The sequence below is a fragment of the Lottia gigantea genome, assembly GCF_000327385.1.
Source record: "Lottia gigantea unplaced genomic scaffold LOTGIsca_12, whole genome shotgun sequence".
In the NCBI taxonomy this organism is placed as follows: Eukaryota; Metazoa; Mollusca; class Gastropoda; family Lottiidae; genus Lottia; species Lottia gigantea.
The window spans coordinates 1,278,113-1,303,728 of NW_008707225.1; the positions used below are offsets into that span (position 1 = coordinate 1,278,113).

The window sequence follows — 25,616 nt, forward strand, 5'->3', positions numbered from 1 at the left end:
CCGAGGTTATGGTAACCAAGATGTATATAACTTGACAGTAACCTTAACCCTGGATGATTCTCCTGACATATCAACCAAAACCAAACAGATTGGGTTCAGAACAGTAGAATTAGTTCAAGATCCTGTCTCCTCAGATAAATATTTAGGTACGATAATAATATATAGGAGTAGTGGCTTGGTCGCCATTAGCCAGATGCATCAACTGTATATGGGTGAAGATGTGATCACTTGTTGAAGAGTAAGCTTAATCTCCACTGTTGTCCAATTTGTGTTTCTTCAACATGTTTTCAAGATGATGTTCATGATTGGTGGTATCGGGTAAATCATGTAATTGAACTCAAGGCCTTTCTCACCTACAAAATTTCGCGTTTAAGAAAATTAGAAAAGGAAAGCCAAATTATTTGGACTGAAGTAAGGCAATAAACTATATTATTTTGAAGGAAACACATTCTATTTCCGTATAAATGGTGTACCAATATTTATGAAGGGTGCTAACTGGGTCCCACCTGATACAATGTTAGAAAGAATAACTAGAGATAAAATAGAGAATATATTACACTCAGTTATAGAAGGAAATATGAATTTGTTAACAGTATCTGGAGTATCTGTAAGTTTTAAGCAAGGTCATTATGCTATCGCACCAGTAAACCAAAAAAGCCAATTCATGTCCTGTAGGATGCATTTTGTTATTTTGAAGGCAACACATTCTACTTCCGTATAAATGGTGTACCAATATTTATGAAAGGTGCAAACTGGGTCCCACCTGATACAATGCTAGGAAGAGTGACAGAGGAGAAAATAGAGATTTTGTTGAACTCAGTGGCTGAAGGAAATATGAATTTCCTAACAATACCTGGTCTAGCTGTAAGTCTTACTGTCCGAATTTCACCTGTCGAAACTAACGCATGAGGAATCTTCCTCTATAATTAGATAAAATCAAGCAATAATAACCAATTTAAAATTAGTTTAAAACTGTACATGAAACTTGTCTTCTTGTGTTTTGTACAGTATTGATATTATTTTGTGAATATCTGTCTCTAATTGTAGATCTATGAAGATGACTATTTCTATGAATTAACCAATAATTTAGGAATCATGGTGTTAGAAGGACTGATGTTCTGTGATGCCCTTTATCCTGTCGATCAGAATTTTCTAGATTCTGTTAAAATTGAAGTAACTCAACAAGTATGTAATTTTTAGCAACTCTGAATGCCATTGCTGTTTATACTTTAATTCTTAATTGACTAGTACACATCTATATGCTTAACAGAGAAGATAGTTTAAAAATGGCGGTTAACTTTCCAAAGGAGTAAATAAAAAAGGGAGTTTAATATTCAAAATGTAACGAAATTGAGAAAATGTACCAGGGAGATTTATCGTATGAATACTTTCTTCAATAATGAATGAATAGAATTAATTAAATACACATCCTTGATTAATCTCATTAAAATACTTGATTTAACTTTTTTCCATAAGGTCCGAAGAATCAAGAATCATCCATCAATTATTGCTTGGGGATTTAATGATGAAGACGAAATTCTTATCAACCAGAATTGGTATGTACTCTAATCTTCTTTATATGTCCGTGGATGTCGAAGAAGCTCTAAATTCCTTCATTGACGTGCAATGTGTTGAAATATTGCACCGTTATGTATCAACTTCGACCAAAAGTTGAACCATGATGCTTAGATTCATAACATTCCGCCAGTCTGACAGTAACTTGTCTGTTATAAGCTGATTTGGCGACCATGTTACCATATAATTATCAGTTTCCAGTGGTCATTTTGTTGGAAATAGATTTCCACCAAATACATATTTTTGAGTCATGTTGTACCATTAACCCAATAAAGTGTAATAAGTAATACTCTATTTCGATTTAGGTTACATGTGACTGATATGGAACGATTTAGAGATGATTATAGAGTACTATTTAGGGAGACCTTGGCACCAATTATAACATCAGAGGATCTCACCAGACCTAGAATAGTTTCTAGTCCTAGTAATGGTCAGTCAGATATAATGTGTAATAACTGTCAATCTGAACTTAATGGCGATGGTAAGAATTGTTAGACATCCGACATCTACTTAAACTAAAATGCTGTTGACAATTTGATTATGATAAAGATCGGTATGTTTGTCTTCTGTTGATATCTGTGATTACCTCCTATGAGTTCTTAATGATTTTCAAGAACCAAGTGCTCTGTTCTTTGAAGCTTTGTCTATTCACCATGTCCTTTTCTTCTTCTATTTCCAGTACATTTCTATGACTATATATCGGATTTATGGAATATAAATAATTTTCCCACTCCGAGGTTTGCATCCGAATATGGATTAATATCTTGGTGTGATCCAGAAACACTGGAGCCTGTCATAGATAAATCTGATATGGATTTCTTTTCACCTATAGCACAACATAGAACACATCATCCAAATGGTAAAACATATTCGTTAAATCTAATACGACTAATACGATAGTAGTCATTCTTTAATTCCGTTAAAGATCGCTTTCCGCCTAGTTTTTATACGATCTATTACTTTTTCCAATCATTAGAATACCTCTACTAATTGATATAAGTATTAGATGTCCAATTATCAAATATATAGAAATTCATCATAATTAGGTTACCCATCTCAAAGATTGTTGCTATATATTGTTGCCTAGTGAAAGATACATCGACAATCAATATTTGATTCCAGTGGGTTTGCCAGTCCTCTTTTGAATAGTCCAAATTACCAATGATATAATATAATTATAACATAATATATTACATATCTATTATATATACCACTGAAAAGGCGTTGGGTTTTATAGTATAATGCTATCATTGCCTCTATTATGTCGGCAAAATCGTTTTATGGAAAAATCGACTCTCTCTTATAGGAACGCAGCAGATGTATGATGAAATAAAGGCTCACTTTACATTACCAACTACAACAGATAACGTTACAAGATTTCAACACATGATCTATTTATCGCAGGTAAAATTTTCTATTATATTTTTGAAAAAATCGCTTCCCTGGAAACATTCTCTTTCTCTGTGATAAATCTCTTTACCCCATCGCCCGAGACATCATTTTACCGTCTACAAACTTTTAATAATCCTCTTGTACTTTTTAACCACTTTTTGTTGTTTCTTTTAATGAAGTAGTTAAGTACAAGTTATTTGTCTTGAGGTACGAAATGTGCTCATATTAACTGAATGAATTTTACTTCTTGACTTTTGCTTTACCAGATAAACCATGCTATGATGATGAGGTATATGACAGAACATTATCGTAGATCACAGAATAACTTTGACCCTTCCAGTGGTAAAGGTCATACAATGGGCTCTATATTTTGGTTTCTGGCTGATGTATGGCAGGCTCCCACTTGGGCATCTATAGGTAATATGTACTCTTTATTATTTAGTTGCTCGCCAATAGACAAAGGGAGTCAAAATGCATATATTTCACCAAAAGACAAGTTAACAAATCGATGTGTCTTTTCTTGTCTACCTCTGTCCGGATATGGCCACATAGTCAGACATTATGGGGTTATTTGAAATTTCAATTTTAATAAAAGTTTAAATTTCAATTTGTATAGATTTTAATCAGAAATGGAAAATGTTACATTACTATGCCAAGAAATTCTTCAACTCTACCATCGTGTCTCCGCATATTTATGGTACAAACCTCTCAATTGATATTGTCAACGATGAACTGGCAATGCTAGAAGAAAGAGATCCACTAACAAATCAGTTAAAGTTTAGAGTCATGACGCCTGAGGAAATTATTTTAAAGTATCCCAAGCATCAAGTGTACGACTTAATCAAAACGACTAAAGAAAGGTCCTCTGGTAAAGTTATACTGGAAGTGTATACCTGGAGAGATTTTAATCCTCTATATTCTAAAGAGGTTCCCTTTCAAGTAAGTATAACATAGATAATTTTGACCATACATTTTCTAACCGATAACAGATAATCTAACCAAACCAGTAGTTACTATCTAAAGGAGATTACCATGATCATAACGAGCTTTGGAAGAACGAAGATCAGACCTAACAATTTTTCAACTAACAAACAAACAGTACTAAACCGATTGATTGATTCAGATCCAACTACTAACTACCAACATCTACTAGTCTGGATACCAGCTTTTGTTGATGTTCACTTTTCATCTACCTTTGGCCAAAGAAATCTGTCATTGCACATGCTACTGCTACTACTGCTATTTGTAAACCAGCGTTGCCAACAATGGATCTTTCGTGCAGCAATGTTATGTTTTACCATAACACCTTCCATTTTCGTTTCAAGACCGCATTTGACCAAATATTTAAAAATAAATCAGAGCTAATGTGTAAGGAATATCTGTTAAATAACAGAAAAATTTGAGCAGAGATCTGTTTTGGATTAAAAAAAAAACCAAATGCATGAAATTCCTATTTTTCATTTTAGTTAAACCAAACGTCAGGATGTATCTTTGAAAAGAATGTAGATGATATTTTATCTGAAGCTGGTTGTACAGACAAGAAGAATTGTTTTCTCTATTTTTATCTCAACTCAAGAGATAATCCAACCAGTACATCGTGGTTACCATTATCATATTTTACTGATGTCCAGGGTAGAATATTACAGTCCAATATTCAGGTAAATATTCAAAACAGTATGTCAATTACGGCATTGGCCTTAGGAAGATATTGGCTGGGGGTGTTTTGCGAATACATGCACCCGAAAAAGGCTATTTGTTATTCAGTGGTACCCGAATACTGTATATATCAGTCATTCTAGACAATTCTCCGACCATTATATGGGAACTTATGAATTGCAATGCAACCTATGCTCCCTGATGTATTTTAAGATTTCAAGAAATATTATTAGTCATATTTGTATAGCTATTGGAAGTTATGGTTTTTGAAAGAAAAATTCCACATCAAGTCGAACGGCAGTTCCAAGCTCACATATCTTAAGAATGATCTGAATAGAAGCCATTTTTATATTTCAGATCTCGAATGTTAAAAAGATGTCTCCTACAGAATTTACAGTAACATTAACTACAAACCACATAGCACCATTTGTATGGATTAATTCACGTGGTATATCTGGTCGTTTTTCTGATAATGGTTTTATAATGAAAGATCCTCAGCTACAGTTGATTTTTACATCCTGGCAACCAGTGGACTTAAAAACTTTTACTAATTCATTATCTGTACAATCATTAATGGATATTTACCATTAAAATATCATTTAGATTTGTATTTAATTTTAAAAATTACCATTAAAAAATCAGTTGGCAATATTATATAACACAACGACCATTAAATTACTACATATCATTATAATTGGGGTGCTGTTGGCCTTCGTGGCTCTTAAAGGGGTAAAATATTCACCAAAATCCTTAACGAAATTTTCATTTTTGAAAACGCACAGACGACTAGAGGATACAGATAAAAGTTCCAAAAAGAAATAATATTATAGATGTTGATATATATGACGTCAAACAATTAAAATACAGTTAATAATGCAATGACGTCACAAGTCAAGAAAGATTACTTTCTATAAGACGTGTTTACGAGTTTCTCTACAAAATTTGCAGAATTTTTGGGATTATTGATAGAATGTAAAGGTATTGTATGGATTACGTATGTCCGTTATATTTATTTGTGATAAATATCAACTTTCCGTATAAATTTTTACACCAGAGCAATGAAATGCATTTATTTTTTTAGAATTTCGAAAAAAATGCTACCTATGTCATGAATAGGGAAATGGATTATATGGGTTACCTTTCATCTGCGTTAATTGTCTCTCACAACCAACTTCTTGCATATCGTATTAATGTTTCTGATGATTAAATAACATTTGTGTTGGTCCAATTATTGACGGTATAAGGTGAGAAGACACTGTAACTCCAGTTCTGTCCATTGTAACTTACTGCTTTATCAGGGCCTCGTTGGTTTTACTTTGCCAGAAGCAAGCGACAACAGATCACCAGGCGTTAGTTTCGGAACAAAAAAAAAATATTGAAAGAATCAAGTGGTACATCATAGAATATTTTGTAGATATAGTTCATAATCCATTCATTCATTCATTCATTGCATTGTCCCCGTGGGCTGAATGTTAGACAGGGCCATGTCCTTATGTATTGGGCCTATTTCTGGCCCGTGTAAAATAAAGAGTTTATTATTATTATTTCTATAGATCCAGACATGCTAAGGCAAATGGCATACAATTGAAAATTAAATGTGGTCAACATGTTTAAGAAGGACATACCTTTTCTGTATTGAAGTTTCGCCCATTATAGGTAGCAAGTCTAGAGGTATTATAGTCAAGGACCTCTGCTTCCAAATAGACTGTTATATTTCCTTTTAACCTAACGGCGGACCACAAACTGTGCGTATTAACCCCTGATTTCATCTCATACCCAAGTCAACTAATCAATGGTTTAACTTCGAGGTTCAATATCTTAACAGTCTATACACTGAGTACAATTCGTTCCTGAATAAAACTCTTTACAATAGACCGTCGTCTCTTTTCTTGTTTAGCATGCTTGATTACTGTCCACGAACACAGTTCTCAGAATCGTGTTTTGGCAATAATTTTGTACAATTTGAAAATTTCATCTCCAAAATACTAATCACCGAAAAAAATGTCAACCATTGACAGAAATATTATTTTACTGGTTACTTACTTGTAAAACTTGAATTAAATTAGCCGGATGGACACGTTGCATCTTAAATTTTTAGACTTGGCTACCATTGACATAATTATAAGTCTTAAACTTTCATCATTTCAGAATTACTCGATCATTGACAATTTTATGATTTTGTGCACAGTTTTCAACAGATGTTTACACCTTTTAAGTTACATTGGCCTACGTTTAGAGCAAAAAATGTTAGAAATCAGATATTTCCCTGAATTTGAGTAATGTTCAGTTCGATAAGTTTTATTTTATTTCTGAATAAAAAAGCAACGTCATAATTTTAGGTTTAATTCCGAAAGATATACGGGAGGACAGCCTGGATCACTAATGCCTGTCGTAAAGAATAACATTTATTGCCAGTGACAGCAGACTTTTCTTCTTATTTTTCATTGACAAATACAACTCACTTGTTTAATCGTAACAAAACATCTAAATATAGAAATAGAAGTGAAATGAGTAGTTTATGATAAATTTGAAAGGATTATGCAATTTTCGCACATTTCTTGTACTCTTTTCATATTCAAGTCCCAAATCAACCCCCGAAAATGGCGAACAGTGGCTTTTAATAGACCTAATAATCTTCTGATATAGAATTTCAGGATCTACCATTAGAAATGTTTAGCCTAAATGTTTTTAACTTTCCAAACTGTTTCGTGATTCTAACCAACTATTTAATGGGAAAATATGTGGATAATGAAATTTATATCAATTTGGACTCTCTACGTACAGGCCTTGATAATGTACTTGCAAATAATCGTAATCAATTTGAAACAAAAAGATTTAGCATAATTTCAATAATGTTTAATTCAAAAATTTCATTCTTACTATTATTATGACGTCAAACAATTAAAATACCTAGAATAATAGCATGACGTCACAAGTCTAAGAAATTTACATTCTATAAGACGTGTTCACGAGTTTCTCTATATTTTTGGGGATTTTTCTAGAATCATTCGAAGGTAAATTGTTATTTTCATGTCTAGTGACAAAATAAGTAATAGTGGACATAACCTGTGTGGAATTGTGTTTTTCCTGTTTCTGCTGTGCTACCTCTGATGCTGAATTTCTGCTGTCGTCCATTGCGCCTTCAATTGAATCTGTTTTAAACTAATTTTAGCACAAATTGGCAGAACATATAAATGCATAGACTTGGGTTTCCAAAAGAGGAAACAATGCGATCGTCTTGGCATAAGAGTAGGCGCTTGATTGTGAATGGATTATCACCACCTTATTATTAGAAATGAAGAAATTCGAAGAGTTGGTAAAACGTTGTATAATTGCGGTTTACTTGTTTTAGAACAGTAGAGATGAAAATGATATCAACAACACTGTCCAATTTAATTTTGTCAAGATCTTTTGCTTTCCCTACATAGAATCTCTACGTACACTCTGTATCTGTCCAAATTTCTAGTTTGACAAGATCTTGGTTTACTTTGGTTTCTAGCTAGAGGACAACTGATTTCGGTAATATGTAATCCACTAAACAGGAACTATAATAAGTCTATAATGAACGCATTCATCAATATGAGATCCAGACCTATTTTTAATCATCTTGAATTTGGTTCTTTTTGACCACAAATAGACCAAAAATACAATATGCTATCTTGCAATGTTTAGTCCCAATCTGTTCGCTAGTTGAACACAATTATTTCGTAAATTATTAAGTTCAACGTGGTTATGTCTCCTACTTAAAGAAAATAAAACATATATTTTTTTTATTTTCCAGGATGTTTCCAATACAATATGTGAAAGGACCCAGTCCACTTGATGTCTACTTAAACCAAATAGCAAGACAAATGGTGGACCATGCCTTTTCTAGTGCAGAGACCCATCGTTCCATGTTGACAATGGAAACAGACATTGAGACAGAAAATGCTGCTTTGAATTTGAAAGTACTCAATAAAGGTAACTTAGTATACAAACTTTTAGATCGTTCTGACTAATAGCGATAAGAAAGTTACTGGGTTTTCTAAGCGTCGGTCGGGAAATTATAACGAAGCAAGACTGAAAACACACTGGAAAGATTGTTAAAGTCAGTAAATTCACTATCCACTGCAATTTTTTTCTTTTCCCTTTAAGCATTTGTACCAAAATATACTGGCGTTGTTTAAATTGTTTTGTCCATTTCAGACGAGGAAGACTCAATACAGAGTACAGCCACCAAGTCTAGTGTTTTAGCAGTTTATACAGCTAATATAAATCAGGCTGATGGTAACATTGACAGTGGTAAAACCAAAAAAGGTATGTAGAATATGTATTCATGTCAAAATGACTATTGCATAGAGATCAAATAGCTTGGAATGAAGACTTGAATATTTATTTTTTTGTTAATATATAATAATTGACTTAAAGCCTACATCAAAAACTTAAAGTTACCCCAAAATCTGGAAATTATCCAAAATGAAATGTAAAATAATTTTTAAAAAATACATTTATAGAACAACTGATAAATTGAGCCATTAAACTATTGTAGGTAAAAAAGTTGAACTAAAACCAGATTGTGGTAAATTAACTGATGGTATAACTGATGCTATTACTGATGATGAAGCCAGTGATATGTATGATGATCTGATAAAACAACTTGGATTGGAACAAGAGAAATCTAAAGACGTTCCAGATCATCTGAACCCATTTAAATTAGGATACTTAAATGGTACGATATTTTTTTCATTCGTGACATACAGGGCATCTGTTTCGAGTAATTTTGATGTCTTGTAGATGATACCAGTTATATTGAGTGATTATGTGATGATGACTTTCGTATTAGCTTTCATTGACACATGACAGACCTAATATGTTCTCTTGGTGATCACAAATCAATCAAAACATTTGTCAAATCAGAATTAAAGGCATTAACAAATCTTAATGGAAAGTGGATATTTCTTGATTGAATGTTTCGCATGGATGTGTTACTGCTCTTATAGTTTTATGTACAGCATATGTACAAATTATTCTTCAAGTACTACAATACATTTGTTAAAATCATTCCTGGTAAGATCAGCCATCTACATGATATTTAATAAGCTATATTTCTATTGTAGCCACACCACCACCACCTGTACCAGTATCTCGATTCAGGAGGATATTAAGATCTATTAGAAAGGCTATAACAAGGCCATTCAGTATGTGTCGAAGAAGCAGCAGATACACAGAAGACGATGATGAAGACTAAGTTAGAATCTAGAAATATCATTCAACCTCATCAAAGATCTTATTCCAAGTGCAATAACTGTGATGAAATTTTTTACTTATAAAATACATAACTTGCTTTATTGGCTTGTATATTATACAATTGTTAAGTTTGATTTTGATATAAATTTATTTGTATTTTAATTGTGTTTTTCTTTCTATATTTATTTTATGCCCTGTGTCTTGACGACCACAGTCATTATCCCTGTCTAGTTTCAATCTATGAAAATTGATCCTCCACAGATGACATGTATGAAACCAATGTAATTTGACGAGAGCTAGGGTATAGGCTACACAATCGTTTGCAAATACCAAAACAATACCATCTACTTTACCATAGACTCAATAAAGGGAGATCAATCGCAAAAACCAATAAAGAAAGCTTGCTAGGCAAGGTAATATACGCCCACTGTCAACTTCGATTTTGAATAAAAATATTTGGCAGTACAGTAACAATCACCAGTATGAAATATTCAACATTCAGTCATACACTTCTTTTGAACCCTTTAGGGCCATACTGAATAATATTGAGTATGAATATTTTTGATAGAGTCCATCCTTGGGTGATAACAACAACCAAGTTTCGTCAAAATTCGTTAGAAATTTTTGCCTTCTAGAGTGTTTACGAGTTAAAAATTGAACACGTTCTCAAGAACAGGGGCAGTAACTCTTATTAAATATTTTTCGGTTCTTCTGATTTTCAATAGGTTTCATCCTTGGTGATAACGAACACTCAAACCAAGTTTCATCAAAATTCATCAATAATTGTGCCTTTCAGAGTGTTTACGAGCTAAAAATGGAATGCATTTTCAAGAAGAAGGGAAATACCCCATACTAATTATTTTTCGATCTTTTCTGATTTTAAATAGCGTTCATCCTTGGGTGATTACAAACACTCACACCAAGTTTCATCAACATCCGTCATGAATTGCACCTTCTAGAGTGTTTACGAGCGTTTCAAGAACAAGGGCAATAACTCATACTAAATATTTTTCGATTTTTCTGATTTTCAATAGGATTCATCCTTGGGTGATTACAAACAACCATACCAAGTTTCGTCGAAATCAGTCAAGAATTGTGCCTTGTAGAATGTTTACGAGCAATTGTGGACCGACTGACAGACATGGGTGACGGCAATATACGCCCCCCATTTCATGTGGGCGTATAAAAATCATATTGTTTTGCAAAAAGAATATTTTAAACAGTAATATAGATCTATTTTGATAAGAATACTGTACAAAATAAAACAATTCCCTTCCCCATCAATTATAACATAATAAATTAAATAGTATTAATATCTCCCATAATATTGACCTTTCTCTCTTTATATTTCTTAGATATCTCTCCCTCTAACTGAAATATATATATAAAAAAAATACACGACAAATACACATATGAATATACTTTAACATTGATTCTCAACATCAGTGATGTCATTTCTCCCTGGAAGAGTTCTTTCGAATCTATTCCTCCCTAAATTAACCATTAACCTCTCTCAGTTATCTTCAACAAATAACATTTCTTTGTGAGTACATCATTAACCATGCTGAACCATGAATAAATACTAAACAATATTCAGATTACGTTACCTTTGGTTCCCTAGTTGTTCAATTCAGGGCAGTTACACTGTAATTTCAATTGAATAATGAATAGGAAAGTCAACACTTTTTATAAACAAATTATTTACCTGTTTTTGTAATTGTTTGGTCCTTTTTATTAAAGTGTCTAATTTAGGTTCCACCTCTTGCTGTTCTTCCAAAGCTTCATTCCTTCTAATTACTGCTTGTTTTTCTAAATAGGTCATTTTGTCAGCCAGTAATAAAATCTGTTTTAAATTATCATGAACACGATTTACATATCTGAAATAATAAAATGTACAATATAGACAGACAGTTTACATAATCTATAACTATAATATGGACAGTTTTTCAGACAGTTTACATAATCTGTAACTATAATATGGACAGTTTTTCAGACAGTTTACATAATCTGTAACTATAATATGGACAGACAGTGTATCATGTATATTATCCTTTAACAAAAATTCAGTCAGTTTATATTACTAACATTCACATTATCTTAACTATAATATGGACAGGTTATATACATGTTACCTGAAGTATTAATTTAGAAAGTTATTTCTTACCTTGGTGAATTACGTATTAATAATAATTGTTGTATTCTCATATTAGTTAATTGTGTTAAAATATTATTAACATTAGACAATAAAGTTGAAACTTGTGAGGCGTCTAACTGTATGGATTCTGGTGATGATTGAAATTGATTATCAGATAATACAGAAGAATCACCCTGTAATTCTTCTAGTCTTTGACATAAAAATGCTTCCAACTGAAAGACAAGAAGAGGAATTTAAAGATATTATGCAGAAAAATGCCTATATCAAAACTTTTCAGCTCAGATGAAATCTTCATTTTAACGTACAAGTACATCAGCTTTGATTTTAAATAAAAATATTTTGCAGTATAATCACTAGTATGAAATATTCAACCTTCAGACATACACTTCTTTTGAACTTTTTGAGACGATACTGAATAATATTACCAAGTTTCATCAAAATCTGTCAAGAATTGGGCCTTCTAAACGCGTTTTGAAGAACAAGGGCAACAATATTTTTCGATTTTTCTGATTTTCGTAAGGGTGATTACATACACTCACACCAAGTTTCGTCAAAATCCATCAAGAATTGTGCCTTGTAGAATATTTGCGTGCTACAAATTGAACGCATTTTCAAGAACAAGGGCAATAACTCATACTAAATATTTTCAATTTTTTTGATTTTCGATAGGGTTTATCCATGGGTGATTACAAACACTCATACCAAGTTTCATCAAAATCCATCAAGAATTGCGCCTTCTTTTTACGAGTGTTTTAAGAACAAGGGCAATAACTCATACTAAATATTTTTCCATTTTTCTGATTTTCAATACGGTTCATCCTTGGGTGATTACAAACAACCATACCAAGTTTTGTCGAAATCAATCAAGAATTGTACCTTGTAAAGTGTTTACGAGCAAATGTGGACAGACGGACATGTGGATGACAATATATGCCCCCCATTCCATGTGGACGTATAAAAATTCCCTTCTACATGGACCAATAGTGAAAATAGTGGAAAAAAACTACTTAAACTAAATACATTATTTCTCAATAAATCTTCTCATAGTTTAAAAATTTACCTCAAATAAATCATCTAAAAAGAGATTTCTAGTAGCAGGATTCTCTAATATACTTAAAGCATTTTCACCACTTGCTACTCCATCTGTAATACAATCACTTCATTGATATTATCAAGTTATATAAAATCTCACACATACATGTATAAGGATAAGAGCTAAAGTTTGATGAACAAAAACTTGAAAAGGCATTTATATTATAAACTGCAAAAAATGTAACTTATATCACCTTATAACTGAATTTCAATGTAAATTAGTGAAAGCAAAATTTCAATTGTTTTTACTAAACAGTGTATAGTAGTGTAGTTTAATTAAGATATATATGGTTGAGCAATATAACAAGTCTCATTTTTCTAACATATTACTTGATACAATGTAAACGATAGCTAGAACATATATCTACCTGATGAAGAATCATTAGATGTTATATCTGTAGTAGTATCTATATCCCAATTAATATCACCTCCTTCATCTTGATTATTACTAGTTTCATCACCACCACTCTCAACAGTTATATCTATATCACCAAAATCTATCTGATCACTAAAATCTATATCTACTGTAGATACTTCCACATCACCTCCCCAATCAATCTAACAACAGATATTGATAGGCATGTGTTAAACAAAGTAAATATTTGCCAGACAAGAGCAAACACTTTCCTAATAAATTATATCAAGGGCTGGGAAGATTTGTTACATCAAACCAAGACCTTGTGGATATAATATAACACACAAATTTCATAACAATCTGACAAAAACTATGACTTCTATGTAGTTCACTAGTTAATTGTGGACAGACGGTGAGGTGCTGTTACCTTTTCTTTTATTGTGTGGTGTTATATAGCATATATTATTAGTAGCAAGAGGTCATCAACTAACACTAATTTTGTTTTCTAAATTGAAGAGTGCTGACCTTGAGATTCATTTTCAGAAGCAAACGGCTCGACATAAATATAATATGAATAAACATGACAATATTTTGCACATTGTAATTCCAAAATGAAAAGCTTGATTTACATTGTAAACATTTTTAATTACATATTAATAGTAAGCCTACTTACATCTTCTGTATTATCAGCTGTATCATTTTCATCTGAGGTATCAATCAGTATAGATGTTTCATCTATATGTACAGGTTTTTTACCCATCTTCCATTCATATGTAGTGGTATTACCTTTCTTTATTACATGTTTTAAAGCTTGGAGAGAGTCTTTACTTAAATCATCCCTAGTAAATACAATAAAAATATTTACAATGCTTGTAAACTATGTAATGAGTCTAAAATGGATTATTTTGTGATTTTACAAGAATCACGAATGCAGAAAACATTAAATTAAACATATCACAAGTATTTATTTTATTAGAAAATACTGTATGTACCTGCTCATAATATGACTAATAAAATCATCATAATATGATATAGTAGAATCTAACTTCTGACATTCTTTAGCTATGATATTTAATTCACTTGGTAAATCACGAACAAGAGCAGCTAACTCTGTTTTTATCTTCTTTCCCTAAAACAGAATCAGCAAGACCATTCAACTTTGGATTTTCATTAAATTTTGTATCTTATCTCATTATTCAATTCCTACCAGCAGTAAAGGGGTATGACTAAACCAGGAAACACAGCCAAGAGGATTGACCCATGACCAGCTGGACATTCAGGAAAAAATCTGATTCCTCATAAATACAGAAAAGTGGAAGACCATTACCTCAATTCCCATCTTCTTACAGGAGGCTTCATAGTTCTTCTTCTGATTAACTGAATTGTTAAAGTAATCTCTTTCTTTACGCTTACTCTCCTGAATAGTAAAAAAATAATCAATCCAATCCAAAAAGCTCTGTGACAAATCAGCGCAAAATTTTTATTAAATGTGAAAAATTCAATAGACTTTTCTGGATTAGAGCTTGATGGAATTGTTTTTCTTGCTTTCAAGAATTTGAAAATCCCCTCATTTGGCAAAGCAATCTGCACTTTACACACAAATATACAGTATATAAAATAGAAAACATACAGCTTGACTCAATCTAAGATCTATATGGTAATTACCTCTTGTATTTGATGACATTTACCTATCTGTTTCTTTAAAGCAGGAATTTCATAATTGACATTTCTAGACAGTATCTGTGCACATTCAGCTAAAATGAAACAAAAAAGTCATATGAAGCCAGCAACAGCTGGAAAGAGCTGCCATCAATTCCTTATATTTACCATATCAAGTATAATTTCATATTATTGATATTTTTGTTTTACTTCTATTCAGTTCATACATACCTAAATATATACCATCTTTCTCATACATCTTTATAATACTTGCCCAGTCCTATAACATAAATTAACGTCATTAATCAACAATATCAAGAACTGTGTTACCTGCTCTTGATTCATCATCGTTGATTGTGAATAAACATCTCTGATAACTATAATGATCTAATTTACAAGATGAAAACACATTTTTGCTCTTTGGTCTATTCATATAGTAGATGCTTGACTTTTTTTTACAGAAATAAAAGGTGTTTGACACTGTTTATTACAATAAAGAAATTGAAAACAACAAGTGCATTATCAGAATATTGATGTAAATATAATACAAACTTTGATAAAAAAAAGTAACTGATGATATCCAGATAAAATATTAGTAACTGTATGAGAACATTCAACTTAAAAAGTCAACTGTTGAATGATATACCATAATATATTCCTTAATGATAATAACTTGATCTGACAAAGACCATAAATACCATTTTCACAAATGAAAAAACCAAGACTCACCTGCATTTTCTTAGATGAATATTGACCCAAAAAATTGGTTTTACCAGAGTCAGTTGACTTCAACTTCTCAACAATTTTTAAACAATGAAAGTAATTCATATCTACATTAGGTAAATAAAACAAATTTTAAAAGTTGAAAAGATGAAAAATTATGAAAGAAAGGCCAATTATTTGTCAGTTATTTTAAATCCTCAATTTTGATAATTTTTTTGGGGTTTGAATCAATAGTGTTTTTAAGATGACATTCCAGCTATCTGCATTGGTAGTTATCTGGTTAATCTGGGAAAGAAGATGTTTAGTGAGAGGAGACACTCATTACTTCAAATTTATTTTTGTTAATGTAGAAATTATTACTAATCTACTAACTCTGGTCAGTTATTAAATCTGATATTTCAGCATCATCATCTGGTATATCTTTTACTGTTTTATTAAGTTTCTCTTTAATCTTCATAGCTTCACCTTGCCATTTATTATTACAATGTCTTCTATTGATCAACCAATCTGTAATTTTAACAAAACAAAATTCCATTTCAAAGGTTGATTTTGGCCATATGTAAGTAGTCTACACAAAGTAGCAGTCGCATCATCCCATTAAATATACCTCAAAATCGAAATCTTACTGCTGAAAAACTTTAAATTTTACTTTTACCATTCATGAAATAAATTTAAGTCATAGAAATTCAGAATGATTGTTAGTTTGTAGACGAATAGACTAGTTGACATGTAGACAAGTTGACTAAACATTAGTGGTAAGCAGGATAGGTGTAGACAATTAAACAGAAACATTTATGAAAAAGTAAATGAAATGAATGGAGTTTTACGCCAGAGTTTTCCATGTCAGCCCTTCCGACATGCATCACTGACAAGAGGAACCTGGGTTGAAAAATCCGAAGGTATTATCAAAAGCATTTATAAAACATGTATTACCTAAAAGTTTGTTATAATGAATATCAATTGGTAAATCTTCTACTCTTTGATCAGCCATGGTCTTACTTCTGACGTCTTCAAACGTCTCCAAAATTAAAGTGATATGGTGCTGAAGTAGAGTAGACGTTCGTTTCTACCTGGGGAAAAAAAGACCTGGTAATAAATTGTTCAGAATTGATAACGGTAAGTCAACAAGCAGGTCTTTTATTGGGTAGCTACAAATTATTTGTAATCTAAAAAAAATATTCTTAATTGATACAAAAGGTCAAAAAATCATTGACAACTTTATTGCCATATGTTTGTTTACCTTTTCCTGTTAACTTCCGCACGTGGCCGGAAGTTGTTAGTCGCTTATATCCAAATGGCGGGTCGCTTATAGCCTTGTACACTTGTGAGCATTTTTGTTTCATTTTCTCGAAACAGCAGCCTATCTATTGCAGTAGTTCTACAGTTTTGATACGCTTTGTCGAGATAGGGTATAGGCTAGCCTACTATTGTGTTACGTTGACAGTAAAACCCGTAATGCCCTCATTTCCTGCAGCTAAACATCAAATTGCCCCTGCAGATATATCTTTTGCAACCCCCCCCCCCCCACTCCCCTCCAACAAAAAACAATTCTAGCCTTTAAACAGTGTCTATTTATTGTACAGTTTTGATAACCTGTATACTTTTGTTGAAACAGTGTTTATGACTACATGTTTGTTACGAGTGGTTTGTATAGGGCCTCTTAACCAACTTTTTTTTACGAGCGGTTAGGAATATCTTTGTTACTGTACTGTATTGTATTGATTTGGTTTCTTATTCAGAAATTCTTTATCACGGTACAGTTTGTTATCTCCCATTTGACCACATCGATAAATATGATGTGAACTAACTAACCAAGATTAAGATTAGATAAGTTTTAATTCATTTCAAATTTATAAACTTCACTATAGTATTGATATTGTCGCTGTGTAAGCTATGGCTTAATAATATATAATGGATTTATATGTGACATGAATTTAACAAATATCATCATCATCCATGGCCTCTTTTCAAACAGGTAATCTCTTCTTACATTTTTCAGCTCTAAATGTATCAGAATTTGCAAAGTCTCACGATTCTTGTAATCATATATATGCTGGATAAAAACAACAACTGAAATAACACGAGGAGACCATCGAGCGCTTTTGATGGCATTTTCTTTAGACTTCTTATAACCTGTTCAATTTACTTTCTTTTGGACAGCATGAGTAAGTAAATTGACCGCTTGCGTAGGTGCTTCTGCAACATGCCAAAATATCACAACGATTATCGTTATCACCATATCGTTTATAGAACATTGCAATTTACAGATTATATGGCGGATTCCTCAAGTGTTTCTAAAAACGAAGATTTATCTATCATAAATCAGTATAAATTATTAGCTTTCTGTCCACTTTCTTATCATTTATCTTCTGTTATCACTAAAATAGTTATATTATCACTGCATTGTCGGGTGGTATACCACACTACATAGTAATGTGACCATGACAATAAAATTGATTATATTGGACAGAATAGACTAAAATACTAAGATTTCGTCTTGTTTGATTCCACGTTATTCCCCGATAATCTCTAAAAGCATCAACTGGTCTTAATGTTGTCAGCACATTTCAGACTATTCAGCTGGCGAATATTTAGAGCGTTAAATTCTGATCAGAAGATCGCTCTAATTCACGAAAACATGTCATCTTTTCTAGAGACACTCGCCCATGCTGAACCAATCAATTTAAATGCATCAAGAGATTTAGGTGAATCATCTGCGTCTATTTATAAACCAAGACGGAATAGGAGACCACATCCAATAAAAAATACCACACCACCACCATTAAGTTCCAATGTTGAAGTACCTCACTCTATTGGACATTATGGTTATGGTAAATATGATCCAGACGAGGAAATGGAATTGGTAAGGGAATATATTTAAACCCCTTGTTCAAAAATCGAATGCCGGGGGAATCAAACTTACTGTATAAAAAAAGCAGACAATTGCTTATTGAACGGAATATCCGTGTTGCTGTACAGCACTGTGATTCAATCACAATAAAACCACCCCTCCCCCCACCCCCCCCCCCCCCCTTCATAGTTATATAACTCCGAAATTAATAATTAAAAATGATTCAAAATAAGTATGGAAGACTTCTATTTACCATTTTTCGATTTCCAATATAATGATGTATGAGAAATGTAAAATGTAATAGTAATAGTAATTTTTCTATAGCAAACCATAGCGTATAAACAGTAAAGTGACTTATATCTTGCTCCAGGAAGAAGAGGAATTGGAAATGAAAGATGCTGTACCAGACTACATGAGTCTCGCCTTATTTTCCTCTATATTTTGTTTCTGGCCATTGGGAATCTTAGCAATCCTCAGAAATAATAAGGTATAAAAAAGTAACTTTTTTAACGTGCCAGATATTGAGACGGTTCAATCGGAAAAATCTATATTGATATCAATGTTTTGAGGGGCTCTCACACCATAACGATCATAAGTTGCGCATGGTTGCGAGTAAGTAGTGCGGTCTTTAGTTTCGAACGCAAGTTATGAGCTGCGTTCGGTACTCATGACTCATTTCATTATTTGTAACCATACGCAACTAATATTACAATTTTAGAAGCTAAATTAATCCAACTTTATGTCCAAAGGTCTGAATGATGTAGAAGTCTCAGTAAGCTATGTCGTTGCAGATCATTACAATTCTTGAACTATACAAATTGACGTTGTTTTTTTATGAAACAAATTGAATACTTTCAGGCTAGAAGACTAAAGTCGGCTGGTGATATATATAACGCCAAGAAATTAGCTAGATCTGCTAAATTATTTGTTATATGGGCTATTGTAGTTGGTATATTTGTATATGGTGTAGCTATTGGCGTCGGAGTTGGGGTTATTGTCGATGTCAGGCATAGATATTTTGGGTGAACTTATTCAAAGTGCATATTGTATTCATCCAATAATCAACTGACATTAGTGTTATATTGTGTAAAATAACTAACTTTTTGCCAATGTAGTGAATTTGTATGTGAATTAATAACCGACTGCTAACCGATATATTTTAGTTTCAGTCAGGTCGTAGCTACACTGGACACCCGACCAATTTCATTACTTCAACTAAACACCATACACCATTGCCCATCCGGATATATTACTTGCCCCTAAAACAATCAAGCCTGGCTACGGGTCTGGTTTCAGTTTTAGCCTAACGAAGAACACGAACAAAAATGATTCTCTGACGTTATTGTATGTCGTTTGCTTATTGATCATATTCATCTAGATGCTTCTAGTACTAGTCGTTCAAGAGATGTTCTAGGTATAGCTGTTCGTCAAATGTTAAATCGGAATCGCTCCCTGTCTCTTGATCAAATGCGGATCTAGAAATTTCTTGCGGTTATTTCTGGACGAACTGAACATGTCATCTATAATCTGAGAACAAATTGTGTTTCATTGATTTTTATGTAGATTGCGAGTGTAGTAAACCACAGAAAGTTTGCATTTAAACAGATTTAGTCAGGATACTTGTCTTTTGAAATTTTTAATGCGATAATACGATATCTGGAACTCCTCGTTAATGTGGACCAGTAGCCAGTAATAGAATAAATGGACGGAGACTCAATAACTCATTAAGACACCTTTTATTAGGCAATGCGAAGCCGAACTCGATATGTTTTTGATCAAAAATAAAATCAAGTACTACGCTTTAAAAAATTGTTAAACTTCGTTGACACTTAACATACGAAGTACATGTATAGTACTAACTACTGCTACAACTTCAAGATACATTTTTGTGAGATAGTGGAATAATTATATAATTTTAAAGTATTCAAAAGTTTTTGCGTTAAACTGTACTTGAGCTATGAGCTCACCTAAGCTTTAATATGTTGCAAAAAATAAATGCTGGACAACGATGTAACAAATTAAAAAAAACAAATTATAACCTTTGATGATATAAATATGTTACATGGGCGTATTGAACTTTTTCTTAAACTGAAAATCTTTGATTTAATTACTTTTTCGGACAAAGAAAGTTTTTTTAATCAATGATGTACTCATTCGATGACCATATTTCGTCGTAAGATCAATTGATTCAATTGATTATTGATAATAGTTAATCTGAATTAATGTTTTAAAAAATGTTAAAAGGATGATTCCACCATTTTTATCAAATGTTAAAGGAAAATACATAATATCGTATATTCAGATGACCTTTTAAATGTGAATGCCCAGTGTTTGCACCTTTATCGATAATGCACAATGTTACAGTGAATTTCTTTTCTCAAAAAGTTTTAAAGTCGACATCATGACATTATTGGCAAATATGATAAATGGGTGTCGTTCGGCATTTCAGACAGGTTGAGTTAAAAGGAGTTAACTCAAAACAGATATTCCAGCAACAATTCTATAGTTCTATGTTTTTATTTAACGTATTAACCATCTTTCGAAATAAATGCATTTTTATTACGAATTATTAGCAATTTGAGATGTGAAATATTTTCATTTTAAGTGGGTCATTCCTTATTACAATATTTTAGCTTTGTGTTTTATTCTTTAAGAACATTTGGACAACGTTGCCCTTTCAGTGTAGACGCGGTGGCTCGCTAACCTGAAGGTCCAGGGTTCAATCCCGGCATAGGTCGAGATAATACCTTCGGATTTTTCAACGCAGTTTCCCCCTGTCAGTGATGCAGGTAAGAGGAGCTGACATGGAAAAAGCGTCAAGTCGTTCGGATGGGACAATAAACCGAGACCCCGTGTACTACAGGCTGTACGCGTTAAAGATCCCTCGACAGTTGGAAAGCGAAAAAGAGCAGACTAATGCCGCTGTCCTGGCGAAATTTCCCTCATTGCACCCTGCATGGCGTTGCCCTTATTCATTAGCCCACATGGTGCAGAAGAGTAGGACGTTTCATTTCATTTCATTTGTTGCCCTTTCAGGACCACTAACCACAGTTTCATATCATTAGCCAGTTACATCCGATGTGAATTTTAATTTATGACTAGAATTCGTGTATTGGTTTTCATTCACTAGTCTAGATCACAATCACATAACATAACACAACATAAATTACATACAAATTGAAAAAAATGGTATTATTCTTTTAAAATCACCATCTTGAGCTTCTATTGAACCAAAATCAGTAGTAAGTGCGCGAGAGTTTTTCACATTCTTGTAAGTTTATAGTGGTCATTATGTGGCTGGCTTTTTATTTCCTCCTCTTTAGATCCGCAGCTGGATATGCAGAGAATATGTTTTATGTATCACCATGTAATGCTAAAGTGATGGAATTGGGTTATGCTTACGAGACCTTTATAAATGATACCCTAAACACTTGTGCTCAAAGATGTTCTCGCGATAACAACTGCAAATCTTTTGATTTTACTTTTCAAACTTGTACATTAAATAATGACAAAGATCCAGGAGACTGTTCTAAGATGACAATGGCTGACATACCAACTCTTCATTACGATAAGGTAAGTTTCGAAACAGGTAAAATATTGGTTACTCGTTATCTTGTTTTCTGTTTAAATATTTTACATTTTTCTTGCTTGCTAGGTATCTTGTTTACTGTTTTAATATATTTCAGTTTGCTTACTTGGTTTCATGTTTCACGTCTTTCATTTCGCTTGCTTACTTGAGATCTATTTTACTTTATATGTTTATATCTTACCGCTCGCTTTTTTTACTTGAGATCTATTTTACTATGTTTTTATCTTACAGTTCGCTTTCTTACTTGAGATCTAGTTTACTGTGTTAATATCTTGTGATATAGTTTACTGTTATAGTATCTTACAGTTCGTTTACTTACTTGAGATCTAGTTTACTGTTTTAATAGCTTACAGTTCTCTTGGTTACTTGAGATCTAGTTTACTGTTATAATATCTTACAGTTCTCTTGCTTACTTGAGATCTAGTATACTGTTATAATATCTTACAGTTCGTTTGCTTACTTGAGATCTAGTTTACGGTATAAATATCTTACAGTTCTCTTGGTTACTTGAGATCTAGTTAACTGTTATAATATCTTACAGTTTGTTTGCTTACTTGAGATTTAGTTTACGGTATAAATATCTTACAGTTCTCTTGGTTACTTGAGATCTAGTATACTGTTATAATATCTTACAGTTCGTTTGCTTACTTGAGATTTAGTTTACGGTATAAATATCTTACAGTTCTCTTGGTTACTTGAGATCTAGTTTACTGATATAATATCTTACAGTTCGTTTGCTTACTTGAGATCTAGTTTGCTGTTTTAATATCTTGAGATCTAGTTTGCTTTTTTAATATCTTACAGTTCGTTTGCTTACTTGAGATCTAGTTTACTGTTTTAATATCTTACAGTTCTCTTGGTTACTTGAGATCTAGTATACTGTTATAGTATCATACAGTTCTCTTGGTTACTTGAGATCTAGTTTTATGTTTTAATAGCTTACAGTTCGTTTGCTTACTTGAGATCTAGTTTACTGTTTTAATATCTTGGGATATTGTTTACTGTTATAATATCTTATAGTTCGTTTGCTTACCTGAGATTTAGTTTACTGTTTTAATATCTTACAGTTCTCTTGGTTACTTGAGATCTAGTTTACTGTTTTAATATCTTACAGTTCTCTTGGTTACTTGAGATCTAGTTTACTGTTATAATATCTTACAGTTCGCTTGCTTACTTGAGATTTAGTTTACGGTATAAATATCTTACAGTTCTCGTGTTTACTTGAGATCTAGTTTACTGTTTCAATATCTTACAGTTCGTTTGCTTACTAGGTATCTTGTTTACTGTTTTAGTAACCGACAGTTCTTCCTTGTTTACAAAGTATATTGTTTACTGTTTTAATAACCTAATTCACTTGCTTACTGAGTATCTTGTTTACTGTTTTAGTTACCAGCAGTTCTCTTGCTTACTAGATATATCTTGTTTACTGTTTTAGTAACTGGCAGTTCTTGCTTGCTTACTAGGTATCTTGTTTACAATTTAAGTAACCTGCAGTTCTCTTGCTTACTGAGTATATTTTGATTACTGTTTTAGTAACCGACATTTCTTCCTTGTCTACTAGTTATCTTGTTTACAATTTAAGTAACCTGCAGTTCTCTTGCTTACTGAGTATATTTTGATTACTGTTTTAGTAACCGACAGTTCTTCCTTGTCTACTAGGTATCTTGTTAAGTGTTTTAGTAACCTGCGGTTCTCTTGCTTACTAGGTATATTTTGATTACTGTTTTAGTAACCGACAGTTCTTCCTTGTCTACTAGGTATCTTGTTAGGTGTTTTAGTAACCTGCGGTTCTCTTGCTTACTAGGTATATTTTGATTACTGTTTTAGTAACCGACAGTTCTTCCTTGTCTACTAGGTATCTTGTTAAGTGTTTTAGTAACCTGCGGTTCTCTTGCTTACTAGGTATATTTTGATTACTGTTTTAGTAACCGACAGTTCTTCCTTGTCTACTAGGTATCTTGTTAAGTGTTTTAGTAACCTGCGGTTCTCTTGCTTACTAGGTATATTTTGATTACTGTTTTAGTAACCGACAGTTCTTGCTGGCGCGCTTTAGATATTATATATATTTCCGAACATCTAAAAGTTTTATTGCTCACTTGAGAACTCTAACAAAGAAATTGACTTTTCGGATATGTTGTTCTACTTTTTTCGTTTTACTTATTTTTTTTTTTCAATTCAATATACGGATTCTAACATTCCTAACGATTTTATTGGTAGATTATCATACTACCAGATATTACACTGAACTTTGTGAACTAAACACCACTCCTTATTTACTTAACCTTTTTGTGAATAGAATCGAATTTAACTATACAAATGTAATTCCTTTCTTACAGCATTCAAATGTAATTCAGTGTCAGAATGGTGGAGTTATTATTTCAAATGTATGTGCATGCCCAGATGGCTATGCTGGAGAACATTGTCAACGACTTATAAGAGGTAACAACGTTTCTGCGAAACATGTCTGGTTTATCAGGGTTGTCATTTCCACTTTAACCGCATGATAGATTTCCGTAACACTTTTCAAAATGAAAATTAAATACAATGTATATACTAATTCTTACACGGGCATAATGATAACAGGATTTACTGTAGAACATTATTTTTTAGACAATTATAATATTATAATAGTGAATGTATTTAATCAGACTATATTCTCAGACATAATAAAGATTGTAAGAAAAACCTAAGATAAAATCACGACAAAGTAAGCATTCCTATGTCGAAGGGGGGTAATGCAATCAATCAAGTATCTTGAAACGGGTAAAACAAAGGAAAAGGTTGAAAAATAGGTAGAAGAGTAAAGAAACATCCCTTATATCACATTTAAAGAAGTGGGTCAATATTTGTCTTTGTTTCAGATTGTATGGAAGGCTACCAAACTGGTGTACCAAACGGTGTTCAGTTTCTTCAACCTCTTGCAGCACCTACGAGTTTTCAAGCGTTTTGTAGAAACGAAGAAACTGTTATCATGTCTAGGTCGGATTCAAGTCTAAGTTTTTTTCGTGATTGGGTTGGTTATAAGGGTTTCTTCGGCACTCCGTCTGGTGATTATTGGCTTGGGCTAGAAAATATACACCATCTTACCGTGGATAGAGAAAGTACATTGAAATTATCGTGGAGATTAGCAAATGACACTAGATATACCCAATACTACAAAAACTTTACTGTGCATGATGAATCATGGTTTTACGTGATGACATTCACAAGTACCTATGGCGGTTCCTCCAAAATTATGGGCGACAGTTTTTCAGGCTCCAATGGCAAAATGTTTTCGACATTCGATAAGGAAAATGATGAAAATCCAGATCATTGTGCTTATACGATGGGTGCTGGTTGGTGG

The 25,616-nt window shown here is 32.5% G+C and overlaps 5 protein-coding genes across 5 annotated transcripts in view; 4 read left to right on the plus strand and 1 right to left on the minus strand.

Moving 5' to 3' along the window:
- The window catches only part of LOTGIDRAFT_111202 (hypothetical protein), a gene marked incomplete at both ends in the record, with an annotated part of 23,461 nt that extends 18,247 nt beyond the window's left edge, over positions 1-5,214 (plus strand). Inside the window, 7 exons of the mRNA XM_009048069.1 lie at positions 1,881-2,056; positions 2,255-2,434; positions 2,882-2,979; positions 3,234-3,384; positions 3,584-3,750; positions 4,434-4,599; positions 4,964-5,214. Coding sequence (XP_009046317.1) covers positions 1,881-2,056; positions 2,255-2,434; positions 2,882-2,979; positions 3,234-3,384; positions 3,584-3,750; positions 4,434-4,599; positions 4,964-5,214 — 1,189 coding nt within the window. The remainder of the gene's footprint in view (positions 1-1,880; positions 2,057-2,254; positions 2,435-2,881; positions 2,980-3,233; positions 3,385-3,583; positions 3,751-4,433; positions 4,600-4,963) is intronic.
- Positions 5,215-7,918: 2,704 nt separating this feature from the next.
- LOTGIDRAFT_156798 (hypothetical protein) lies at positions 7,919-9,850 on the plus strand (the record flags this gene model as incomplete). The annotated part of the gene is made up of 5 exons (XM_009048070.1): positions 7,919-7,935; positions 8,405-8,583; positions 8,809-8,919; positions 9,152-9,331; positions 9,720-9,850. The coding sequence occupies 5 exons, from the start codon at positions 7,919-7,921 to the stop codon at positions 9,848-9,850; spliced, it is 618 nt and encodes a 205-aa protein (XP_009046318.1).
- A 1,216-nt stretch (positions 9,851-11,066) lies between these two features.
- On the minus strand, positions 11,067-17,086 carry LOTGIDRAFT_230360 (hypothetical protein). Its single transcript, XM_009048071.1, has 14 exons — positions 17,074-17,086; positions 16,767-16,903; positions 16,206-16,340; positions 15,840-15,940; positions 15,342-15,390; positions 15,117-15,205; positions 14,779-14,868; positions 14,444-14,580; positions 14,125-14,290; positions 13,465-13,654; positions 13,065-13,147; positions 12,014-12,216; positions 11,555-11,726; positions 11,067-11,220 (listed from the first exon to the last, which is right to left on the minus strand). The coding sequence occupies exons 2-14, from the start codon at positions 16,822-16,824 to the stop codon at positions 11,149-11,151; spliced, it is 1,545 nt and encodes a 514-aa protein (XP_009046319.1). The 5' UTR covers positions 16,825-16,903; positions 17,074-17,086; the 3' UTR covers positions 11,067-11,148.
- A 1,385-nt stretch (positions 17,087-18,471) lies between these two features.
- LOTGIDRAFT_156800 (hypothetical protein) lies at positions 18,472-19,710 on the plus strand (the record flags this gene model as incomplete). The annotated part of the gene is made up of 3 exons (XM_009048072.1): positions 18,472-18,696; positions 19,055-19,171; positions 19,543-19,710. 3 exons carry the CDS (start codon positions 18,472-18,474, stop codon positions 19,708-19,710), a joined length of 510 nt encoding a protein of 169 aa, XP_009046320.1.
- A 5,456-nt stretch (positions 19,711-25,166) lies between these two features.
- Positions 25,167-25,616, plus strand: LOTGIDRAFT_97091 (hypothetical protein; the record flags this gene model as incomplete). Its single annotated transcript, XM_009048073.1, has 1 exon — positions 25,167-25,616. A coding segment is annotated over one exon (450 nt), but the record flags the coding sequence as incomplete, so codon positions are not given.